The following is a 12,108-nucleotide window of genomic DNA, read 5'->3' on the forward strand; positions in this document are numbered from 1 at the left end:
AAATGGCAGAGCCAGAGTTTGAAAAATCTAGGACCGATGATGTTCCTGACCACTACTGGGCAGGGGATCTCAGCCAGGCGCTGTTCTGCAGTTCCTTGCAGAGCATTTGCGAAATGAAATGAGGCTCAGATGTCTGTTGCATGCACGGGTTTGGCTGTTTGGCTTCAACCTCCGCTGCCTCTTCAACCTTGGCTAAGTTCCATCCCTGACCTGTCTCCCTTCCTAGCATCACCTGAAGAGTAAACTCCTGTAACCTCAGGGATTTGCCACGGCCCTTCCTTTCTGCTGATACCCCCATCTGTGTAGGGTGGCTGTGATAGCCTCACGGATGCAAGCTGGGGCCATGGGAATGGTCAAACAGCTTACCACGCACCATTCCACAAATGCAACTTCTTGTGGCCTTGTAATAGGAACGTAGATGAAAGGGCCTGTGGACCCCTGTGTCGGGTCATTTGTGCCTCTTGACAAGAATCCCTTGGGAAGGAGGTTGGAGGCACAAGGAGGGGCAGATGTCAGCTGTGTCTGTGATGTTTCATTGCTTTTTTGGGATGAATTACAAGAGAATTATGCTGAGTGACCAAAAGTCAATTCCAAAAGGCTTCATACTGTGCGATTCCATTTATATAACATTTTTGATATGACGAAATTATGGAAATGGAGGACAGATTGGTGGTTGTTGGGAGTCACGGGTGGGCAGGCTACTGAAGGTCAATGAGGGGAAGTCCGTGTCAGTTTCCTGGGTGTGATGAGGTACTGGGGCTTCGGGAGATGTCGTCACTGGGAAACTTGGTAAAAGGTACACAGGATCTTTATGCGATTTCTTACAACTTCGCATGAATCTTCATTTATTGTAAAATAAAAAGTTTAGGTAAAAGGAGGGGAGGAGATAAAAGATGGTAAACTATTAACATCTGTTCTCTATGGGTTTGGGGTATAGGGAAATCTGTCACATTACTTTTGTCATTTTATGAATGTTTTAAATATCTAGTGAAAAATAAAACTCTCTGTGGCTGTGCCTGTGGCTCAAGGAGTAGGGCGCTGGCCCCATATACTGGAGGTGGTGGGTTCAAACTCGGCTCCAGCCAAAAACTGCAAAAAAAAAATTAAATAAATAAAAAAATAAAAATGAAACTCTCTGGAGTTCTCTCTTTAGCTTTTTATATATCGGGGCCCCTCAGGCTGGTGGGACAGAAGCTGGCCGTGGCTGAGGGCCATACTCTGACTTCCTACTATCTTTATTTAACCTAGGAGAGCGTCAAACACTCTTTAAGCTATGAGACTTTCTGCTTCTCTTGTGACCTCCACAGAACTCCATGGAATCTTGTTGGCATGTAACGGAAATAGGTAAAGTTATATTTCTATGCTTGGTGACTGCTACTTCTAGACTAAAAGAACTATGGCAAGCAGGGCTGTCTCCTCACTGGAATCCTCAGTTCTGTGGACTGAACAGAAAAGAGAGATGTGGGTACCAGAATTCATTTATTACATAGCAAAAGTACAACTTCACCATATAATCAAAAGGGACTAAATGGGACCTGTAGAACGATTTAAAGGTAAACATAGAAAAGAATGTCCAGAGGGTCAGGTGGGTGGGAGTGTAATTTAATAATCATCAGATAGTGAAGTGTTTCCAGCGCAGTGTCACCAGGGCTGCCTCGGCTGCCACGGCAGGTCTATTCACACGGATTCTGAATGACGATCAGAAGATACTCCTTATCTGCCGAGAGATGTCGACAAAATCAGTTTACCCTAAACATTCAACCTAACAAATGTAACTAAATGATTACATTTCCTAAATTTCAGCTCATATGCTTTTCTCTTCAAAACATCCCAAGGACAGTCCTGGATTCCTGACCCTGCTGGCCCATCAGGACCACCTGTTCAACCTTTAGAACACAGCCATTATTTCATTGGTCCAGGTGAAGTCCCAGGCATGGATCTTTTTTTTTTTTTTTTTTTTAAAAGCTCTCCAGGTGATTTTAATGTGCAGTCAGGGTGAGAACACAGGCATAGAAACAGCTTTATTTAGTTTATAGGCGATTCTGGTTTGATATATGTGCTGTAGGGAAGTTTGTTTTAGACCAGATCCAGTAGCATCAGTCACGTTTTATAGTCATTTGCTAACACTGTGAATGTTAATTCCTTCAAGGAAAGGAGTGTTTCTGTGGCTGCTGTCTTCTGGTACCAGGTGGATGTGCTGGCCCGGGAGGGAGGGTTTAAGACCCTGTGGACCCAGCTCCACCCCTGCTGATCCCCAGCGCAGGGGCCCTTTCTTGCCCTCTCCAGAGTCTGTGAGCTAAGTTCACTGACAATGAGACTCAGGTCTCCGAAAATTTTTTTGATTTTTGCAACTGGTCAAAATTCAACTTGTTCCATGGTCAAATTATCATAGTTGCTAATTTTCTTTCTTTCTTTTTTTTTTTTTTTAAAGACAGAGTCTCACTTTATCATCCTTGGTAGAGTGGTAGAGTGCTGTGGCGTCACAGCTCACAGCAACCTCCAACTCCTGGGCTTAGGTGATTCTCTTGCCTCAGCCTCCCAAGTGGCTGGGACCACAGGCGCCTGCCACAATGCCCAGCTATTTTTTTTTTTTTATTGCTTGGCTGGGGCTGGGTTTGAACCTTGCTACCCTACGAGTCACAGGCACAGGCACTGGGATTTTCAGATTCCAATGTCTTTGTTTCATAACCAAAGACTATTTTTTCACATCGTGTACTAAAATCTATGTTCCCCATTCTTTGAAATGAGGCTTTTCTCCAGTAGAGTAGAGATGATGCTTTCATTATGAAATGAAATGCCAGAATTACCTGGAGCTACCATGATTTCATGTTTCTTTGATCTGATCCTGAGGAAAGTTAGGTCGTTCTGGGGGTCGATGTCGCGGACCGTGCTCCTGGCTTTCATCGTGAGCTGATGGAGGAGACCTGCGTACTGGACTGTGGTCGAGTTGTCCAAGGTTGTCCGGATTGGAATTCCTGTGATGAGATTTCATGTCTGGTTAACGTTTTTAATTGTAAAAGAAATATGCACCTGTGGGAAGTATTGGCAAACACTGATAATTGGAAAAAGGAAGAAAGTGGGATGGCTGCTCTTACAGGTAACAATTTTATTCCTTCCTATCTTTTGGTTTCTCCACAGACTTTTAAGCATCCTTGGGTGAAACTGTGTTTACAAATTTGACTCTTTTTTTTTTTTTTTGCAGTTTTTTTTTGGCCGGGGCTGGGTATGAAGCCACCACCTCCAGCATATGGGGCTGGAGCCCTACCCCTTTGAGCCACAGGCGCCGCCCTACAAATTTGACTCTTACTTTTTTCATTTAAATTATGCAAGTTGCCCTTGTTGACAAGGCTACCAACATTATTTTTAATCACTGCAGACCTTATTATTTTATGGATCTATCACCATCAATCCCCTATTTGGTTACTTGGTACTTCACAATTTTTATAGCTAATGAAGTGATGAAACACTTTTGTGCATGAATCTTTGGGAAGCTGTTAATTGATTATTTCAGTACTAAGTTAACATATTTTTGTATCAAATGCACCCCCCCCCGCCCCCCGAGCGTCCTTTCCACAGTGATTCTGCTTTGAAATGCTTAGTCTCTGGCACGCTGTTAGTTTCCTTCTCTGAGGCCAGAAACATAAAGGGCTATCACAGCACATGCTGGAGATGACATCAAACAGACTTGCAAAAATTTCTTCGTAACTTGCGCACAGTATCTTGCAAACCTCAAAATTGTAATTTTGCTCCAAGCATTCCCTGGCTTGCACTCATTCTTGGTTTAAACATTATTAAATTTGGCTACTCTGTACTCTCTTGTATGAGTTGAAAATAATGTATGAATGAGAAAATTCTAGCCAGATAAATACGTGAGTAGAATTCAATTCAGTTGAAACCAATCCAGCTCAATTCAGCTCACCCAGCGTCAGTGCCTGTTACATACCAGGTGCTGTGGTATTTTACATGTATTGTAAATAACCAGAGACAGCCTTCATATTATTTTGAGAACCACCAGATAGCCAGGGAATTCCAAGCATTTGATTTGCAAATGTACCTTTACTTAAGGAAGACTCATGAAGGTGAATTTGGGATGGCTGTCAAATTCCTTAGGGACCTGTATTAAGGCCGGTCCCTAAGAGACTAACTTGGCTCTTGGTTTCCCTTCTGACAATGTAGCTGCAGAAACTACCAAATGAAATGAGTGCTTGCAAGAGGGAACGAGGACTACAAACTTAGGATTTGACAAAGTTTTCATAAAGGTCTTGGAGACCAATGATTTTGACTTCGAAAGAGACAGGTTTTCTTTTAAGATAACTGTTCTTGCTAAACCATGTGAAGACAATACAGGGAAACATATTCTTTTTTTTCTTTTTTTTTTAGAGACAGAGTCTCACTTTGTCACCTTCGGTAGAGTGTCATGGCGTCATAGCTCACAGCAACCTCAAACTCTTGGGCTCAAGCAATTCTCTTGCCTCAGCCTTCATAGTGGCTGGGACTACAGGTGCCCTCCACAATACCTGGCTATTTTTGTTGTTGTTGTTGTTGTTGTTGTTGTTGTTGTTGTTTAGTAGGCCCAGGCTGGGTTTGAACATGCCAGCTCCAAAGCATGTGGCGGGCACCTTAACCACTGAGCTATGAGCACCCAGTCGTAGGGAAACCTATTCCATGAACAAGGTATCATCTAAACCCCATTAATTTTTGCATTATGTGTTTGCTTTTTCCCTACATGGCAGTCCGTTGTCTCTTATGCCTGATGAAAGATCACAAAGCCTGGCTCCTGAACAAGCAGGAAGCAGAAATGTAGCAAGCACTCCATATTTGAAGGGAAATAGCTTTCTTTTGCATCCTAACCTACTCACTCTGCACCGCTCAGTACCAAAAGGAGAAATACAACCAGAATGAATTATTTAAAACGTAGATGACAAGATTATGAGTCAGATGCTCAGGTCTATTTAGTTAATCTGTTCATGATCCATGTCAATAAATAAAACGGCCTTTCTGAATAACAAGCACACGCCGTAGAAACACATGGAGTTTTTGGTATTCACCAGAGATGTGTGAAAGAAATCAATCAACAAATATTTATTGAGTTCCTGCTTGGCACCATGTGAGGCAATTAAAAAATTATTATAAGTAATTTTAGCACATGGCGTAAAGTCCACCCACCTCCCTTCTGAGACAAACCATTGCTCTGGGTTTCTAATCTTCCAGACACATTCTACATCTGTTGAAGAAATGTTTGTATTTGTGGCAGAGTGCGGTGGCTCATGCCTGTAATCCTAGCACTTTGGGAGACTAAGGAGGATGGCTTGAGTGCAGGAGTTCGAGACCAGCCTGAGCAAGAGCAAGACCGTGTCTCTACTAAAAATAGAAAAATCAGCTAGGCATTGTAGCAGGTGCCTATAGCCCCAGCTACTCAGGAGGTTGAGGCAGGAGGATTGAGTGAGCCCAGGAGTTTGAGGTTGCTATGAGCCAGGCTGATGCCATGGCACTCTAGACTGGGCGATGGAGTGACTCTGTCTCAAAAAGAAAGAAAAGTAAAAGTTTTTATTTTTTATTTTAATGGCATCATTCTCTCTTCTGTACCTTAAGCTTTTTCATTTAATAAATACACTTGGGAACTGCTTGACTCAGGGCACATAAAACTAAGTCATTCATGTTAATGACTGAATAATAGTCTGTTGAATGGATGTTTTGTGATGCCCTTAACTACTGCATGCTCCCGACAGGGTTTTAGGCTGTTCCCAGTCTTTGACTTTTATAAGCAGAGCAGCAGAATGTGCCTTGTGTGTGCCATTTCCCATTTGTGTGCATGTGCACGATAAGTTCCTATAATGCAGCTCCTAGGACAAAGAGTACTTGGGTTTTAAAATGTGGTACGGCTGGATTTATGGCCCTACTTTAAAATGTGACTCTTTCTGATCCTAGTCAGATGCTCTCGCGATTTCAGTTTATCATCTTCGACTAGACATTTGCACTTTGGTTGACAGACTGTATTTCAAAATAAAAGAAACGGGGTGGTTGATAAAATGTAATGAGCTTCGAATGATGGATTGTTAGAAATGTCAGAGATATTTAAAATTAAGACCTACAGAAATCAGGCTTAAGTACATAAGAATATAAGACGGATATGACTGCCTGGGAGACAAATACACTTTTTATCAGTATCTGATTCAGTGATCAGTGTTGCAATATTGTAAACAATTAATGGTCTTATAAATAGGAAATCAGTGTTAACAAAAAGTCTACTCCAATCAAAATGTGCACCACTCAGCATTGGGCTAAACCGCTAAGTCCCTTCATTGTCATGGCTAGGAAGTGCAAAGGATCATATTTAACGTGGATGTGATGGTATCTAATTGAAGACGCGTGGTAGGAGACCTGCCTGACCATAGATAGATACAGTCTGCAAGCATCTGTACGTTATTTGCCTAGAACCAGTAGACCCAAACCACCAGTAGAGAACAGGAATAGAGAAACAGCATCTTCATTAAATATTCTGGGTATTAAATTTCACAGGACTTCCCAAAGCTGCAAAGCTACGCTGTAACAAATAGCATTTTCATATAAAAGTGAGTAGGCTGGTGAAATTGAGTTTTTTTAAATTACATTCCGGTCACCTAATTTATACCATATAGGATGAATAAACATCTTTGTCATACACTCTAGTTATTAATCAGCTGACTATATACATAAGCCCTCCAATTCTATTCTTTTTGGGGGGGAAAGCTTAATTTGGCTTTTAGGTAAAAACTCTGGGTATTCAGAAAGCTTGAGAAGTGCCCTGGATGCTGACACTGTATCCTAGTCGAGGCTCATTAGAAGTTAATGGGTATTAAAAATGGGGTTTGTGTAGGAAAGAGCTAATATTAACCCCCTCAAAAAATAAAAATAAAAAATGATATTTTGCTGCTTTGGGGTAAGTGCTAATCGAGAAAACTCAGAAAAATAAAGCACACACCACTTTTCATCCCCCTACTCAGAGGTGAGCCCAGTAACAAGCCCTTTCCTTCCCTTCCGTGGGTATGGGAAGTACTTGTGTGCGCCTGCTATGATTAGGAGTAGACAGTTCAGCTGCCGCTGAGTTCTCGGCTTTTTTATTTACTAATATTCTGAGTAGTTTTCCTTGATGCTAAATGTTCTTCAGCGTCTTAAATATAGGAGCACAGAGTGTCCTAAATGTCACTGTACATAGGAAAATTAACAAACTCATATTTTTAAATATTTTTATATTTAAAAGTTTAGAAACATTTTGTAAATATTTTAAAAAATTTTATAATGACTATTTTGTAAATAAAGGTACATGTAGGTACGTTTTCCCATGTTCCCTGCAACCTTTGGGACGCCCTGCAGAGTAACGTCCATTAAGTAAATATTCCACAGTCATACATATTACTGTTGGGATGGATTTGCTTATTGCTGTTCTTCATGATGCCTGAGCGTCCTTATGCCTAAATCTTTTATTTATAACTCCTTAGGATAAGTTCCTAGGAGTGGAGTTATAGATTGAAGGGATGGACATTCTTCAGATAGTTAATAAATATCACCAGGGTTACTTTAGACCAAGATCTCCAAGCACATTAAGGTGAATTGTTCTGGATGTCACAGGTGAATGCACCTGTACAGGGTGGAATAGTGGCCTCTTCGAAGTTACATCCACTATAAACCTCAGAAGGTTGTCTTTATTTGGAAACAGAGTCTTTGCAGACATAATTAGTAAAGATGGGGTCATACTGGGGTCCTTATAAGAAAACAAGAGACACCGAGAGAACACCACGTAATGATGGAGGCAGAGATTGCAGGGATGTGTCTGTAAACCAGGGAGCACCAGGGACTGACACCAACCACCAGCAGCTAAGAAGAGGCAAGGAAGGATCCTTATGGAGAAGCTTCAAGGACAACACAACTCTGCTGATACCTGGATGTCAATTTCTGGCTTCCAGAACTGAGAGAGAATAAATTTCCATTGTTTTAAGTCACCAAGGATGTGATAATTTGTTACTGTAGCCAAGGGAAGCCAACACAGCACCTCCATGAAACCACAAGGAGAACCCATCTTAGAGAGTGGGGTAGAGTATGCAAATACCTGGAAATAAAATTAATTCAACCAGATCCACACATTAGGGCTGGAACGCTGCCTGGATCCACACACTAGGGCTGGAATGCTGCCTGGAAATATTGGGCATAACTTTTGAGTTACCTGTAAGGCTGATCTTAAATCCTTTCTCACCCTGATTACTTAACTTTGGTGAATTTACTATATTTTTTTTGTGTGTGTGTGTGTGTGACACACACAGAGAGAGAGAGAGAGAGAGAGCATAAGAGAAGAGAGACTTATTTAGCACTGAGTTATTTTTAATTTTATAAATCAAGTCAAATGTTTTCTCTGTACAAATGAATTAAAAATTTCCACATTCTCAGAACTATTTAACTGCAATTCTATTAAGTATCGGGTACTGGGTCAGGCACTGGACAATTACTGTCTCATTTAATTATCAAACCCACCAGTAAAGTAGGTTATTTTCCCATTCTTCATGGCAAGGAATTTTAGCTTACAACTTAAACAGACTTTCACTTGGTAGCTGTTCAACAAATATTTACTAATGGATTTTGCCCAGGCACCGAGTTGGTAATAGGCCAACTCCACGGGTGTACTGTGAATTATGTGAGGTGGCTACTCTTATTTTAACAAATGCTCTGGAATTTCTGTCACCTCTTGTCCTTACCAATGCCTGAATTAGTAATGAAAACCGGCAGGAACGTTTAAGAGGTCGCTACCATAGCTGAGCAGGGAGCAAAGTGCCGGAGACACTACGTGGGTTCTTAAGGAGGCTGTGTGTCGAAAGCAAGCTTCTGGTAAGCCTGCAGATTTCCCAGTCAGAATGCATTGCCCCTTCTTAGACTTTTCTCCCACAAAGCCTATAAATCCTAAAAGTAACTCCCAAAGATTTTTATTCAATATGGTAAAGAAACAATTCCGCTTAAAGACTGAAACTGTATTTTTTTTTTGTAACGTTAAAAAGAAACTGCCAGCAATAATAAACTCCCTAGCTTCAACATGACAGTTTTATTGGCCTTCTGAAATGTCAGAAAAGAATGATCAAAGCTTTAAATAGTAGACAATATATAGTGTTGCTCAGGAATATATACAGAGGGTACTGAAAAATGTATACACATTTTAAGAAAGGAAAAAAACTATGAAACTTGTAGCCCCCAAGTTATGTTTGACTCCTGCAGTTATAAGAGGTGCTCGACGTGACTTATATTTCTTGTTATCTGTATTAGGTATTATAATTTTAATACAGGGTTTTCTTTTCTTAAAATGTGTGTACATTTTGGCACTCATATTTATATGCCTAGCTCTTAGCAGAATGCTTGGCATATAACAGATGTTCATTAGATGTTTGACAAGGAAAGGCCATAGCTAAAATATACAAAAAATGCTTCTGATTTCAAATTCGAAGATGTTTGTCTTAGGACTGACATAGCATGCAGGTTCCTGGTTGGCTCTGAGTGAAGACGGTCTGGGACATATTTACCTTCTGCATTTACAACCATAGTTCCAATAACCCCTTTGTGGCTCTGGATCCGCTTTAGGGTTTCCTCCACCTCTGTCTGGAAGAGATCAGAAAGGCATTTAACCAAAAGGGTCCTCGTGGTGACCCTAATCCCAGGGATAATAATGTTTAAAAAGATACCTACGCCTCCTAATTTTAAGGTACTGGGTGCTATAATCTAAGACTTTTCAAGGACAGCTTGGAAACTGTCAAATCCCACATAAAAACCTATATAAGACCCCTGTATACAACCCTGACAGACCTCTTGCTTTGAACCCAGTAGAAAAAGAGATCTCACTGACTCACAGAGCTTGCACCATTTTTACGTTTCCGTTTCCTAGAAAGGTATTCTTCCCCAGAGCACCTCACACTCGATCTGTCTGTATTCACACGAACATTCCTTTTCTACATTATAGTCCTTTAAATATTTATAGAGCTGTATATCATGGCCTCCCTCTGCCTAAAACTGGTCCTTAATGAGAAATCTTACTTTCATTAATGCTACCTAATTGGGTGTTCAGAGGATTAAATTTACAGAAGGATATTCTATGGAAACAATGTATTCTAGGATTCCAGGATTTTCTTGGTAACTATGGCTTGGCTCTCAGTGCAAGCTACATGTTTCACCATGAATGGTAATTTTGGAACTCATTAGTGTGTTTTAAACTCACCTTTCAGAATCCTATGTACAGACTGTAGTGTGTCAGTTTTCATCCCCTCTAGAAATGCCAAAATCAAGAATAATTTTTTCCAAACCTGCATATTGTTCCCGACTGAGCAATCACTGTATATTCTGATTGTGTATCTCTTGATGACAGTGTGCTGTATTCTTTTTTCCCCCCTCAATATCCCACAGGTTAACGTTATGTCACTTGAGTTAAGCGTGGGTATGAAAGCCCTTAATTTCTCTTTACCATCATTATAGCATGTGTTTTCAGAATTTCAGGCATTTGTATTCTAGGGTCATAATTTTTGCCCCTCTGAATACCATCTATATTATCTATTTAGTATATTCCTCAAATTATCTCACTGAGAAAAGCTTAAATAAATGCACTTTAAGGGCGGCGCCTGTGGCTCAAAGGAATAGGGCACCGGCCCCATATGCCAGAGGTGGCGGGTTCAAACCCAGCCCCTGCCAAAAAAAGCAATTTAAGATGAAACTATACTCCACTACCACAAATGGAAATCTGGAAGTATTTGTCATAGATAGAAACAACTGTAAAGACAAACAAAATGAAGAGAAATTAGAATATATCACGAAATTCTATTGCAACGAAAGCGCTGAGTTTGAGATCTGCCTTTCTGGTGAGAAAATGGGAATTACCAAACAAGGGTGGTATTAAGAGCCTAAGAAGATCATAAACTTCCTTCTGTTTCAAGGCTGACCAAAATGAAAGAGGAATAACTTTCTTGCGATGTGATTTATTCTGCTACTGGACAGTTTGGGGACATTTTATGTAGTGACCACTATTTGCATCCCACTTTGGGAAACACCGCACTAAAGTGTCATAGTCGTACAGGGGATCAACAGTTTACTGCATTTTTGATCATCTTTACCACGATGTCCACAGCTCCTTAAGGCCACTGTCCTTTTTTATCTTTATTTTACTTCTTGCCTTAACTGCTCTTTCTTCTCTTCCTGGCCCTTCTCTCTACCTGGCTGTTTTCTCTACTCATGATTTCTAAGCCTTCCTAATACAATCTCTTAGTCCCCATCTCCAATCTCGTTTCATTCCTCTCTTAAAGCTCTTCCTTTCCCCTACTTTCTGTGATCCTTTCCTTTTCTTACTTTCCTGGGGGGCTGCCTTCCCTCGCTCCCCTCCTTATTGTCCCTTCCTCTCAACACTCACTGTCCATTCCCCTTCCGTTCCCTTGCTCTCCCTGCCCCATCTCTCACTTCTCCACCCCATTTTGCTCCTTCCCTTGGCAAACTTCCCTAGCAACCCGGATTTCTCATCCCCCTCAGAATTTTTCATCTCTTCTCTCTCTCACACATACCTTTCTCCCCAAGAACCACCCCCCAAATCGACCCTCCAGATAGCTTCCTCCCATCTGGACATTATCGTCCCCCCGCCCCGCCCCGGTCTAACGTCTCCCTCTCGCCCCTCCGAGAAGCATCCACCAGCCCTCGCCGCGGCCCGGGACCTTCCGGGATCCCAGCAGTGACGGCCCCCGCAGTCGGCGCCCTCGGAGCTTTGGGGCGCGGGAGGAGACCCGGATTTACCATGGCGCGATCAGCGAGACTCCGGGCTCAGTCCGGCGCCGCAGCCTTCAGGGATGTCAACAACGCTTGCAGATGTTGCTAGGAGACCAGAAAGCACGTGACCTCCCAGAAGCGCCCGGCCGCGCCTGCGCACGCGCGGGTCGGGCAGCAGCCGGGGTGAGGCGGCTCTTCCGCCCGGACGCTTTTCCGCTTCGTGGGTGAAGGTTCTCGAAAGCGGGCGGCGGGCGCTCACCTGGGATTCTCCCGGGCTGGGGGCGATGGGACTGAGGTGGGGAAGAGGAGGGCGGCCCGGGCTGCGGCTGGTGGCGTCCGTTCATTCACCCCTCT

General features: G+C 42.2%; 1 protein-coding gene across 1 annotated transcript; it reads right to left on the bottom strand.

Annotated features, from left to right (window-relative positions):
- Nucleotides 1-1,473: 1,473 nt before the first annotated feature.
- Nucleotides 1,474-11,848, bottom strand: DYNLRB2 (dynein light chain roadblock-type 2). Its single transcript, XM_012806128.2, has 4 exons — nucleotides 11,782-11,848; nucleotides 9,540-9,615; nucleotides 2,808-2,975; nucleotides 1,474-1,717 (listed from the first exon to the last, which is right to left on the bottom strand). Exons 1-4 carry the CDS (start codon nucleotides 11,782-11,784, stop codon nucleotides 1,674-1,676), a joined length of 291 nt encoding a protein of 96 aa, XP_012661582.1. The 5' UTR covers nucleotides 11,785-11,848; the 3' UTR covers nucleotides 1,474-1,673.
- Nucleotides 11,849-12,108: the final 260 nt, after the last annotated feature.

Source organism: Otolemur garnettii, unplaced genomic scaffold, assembly GCF_000181295.1.
Source record: "Otolemur garnettii isolate 467f Iridium unplaced genomic scaffold, OtoGar3 scaffold00047, whole genome shotgun sequence".
NCBI lineage: Eukaryota > Metazoa > Chordata > Mammalia > Primates > Galagidae > Otolemur > Otolemur garnettii.

What these genes read in the sequence shown, in the direction of transcription:
- DYNLRB2 (XM_012806128.2), bottom strand. An exon ending in TATGGTTGTAAATGCAGAAG is followed by an intron (nt 2,976 to 9,539) that starts GTAAATATGTCC and finishes ATCTCATCACAG; the next exon opens with GAATTCCAATCCGGACAACC. An exon ending in TGAAATCATGGTAGCTCCAG is followed by an intron (nt 1,718 to 2,807) that starts GTAATTCTGGCA and finishes ATCTCTCGGCAG; the next exon opens with ATAAGGAGTATCTTCTGATC.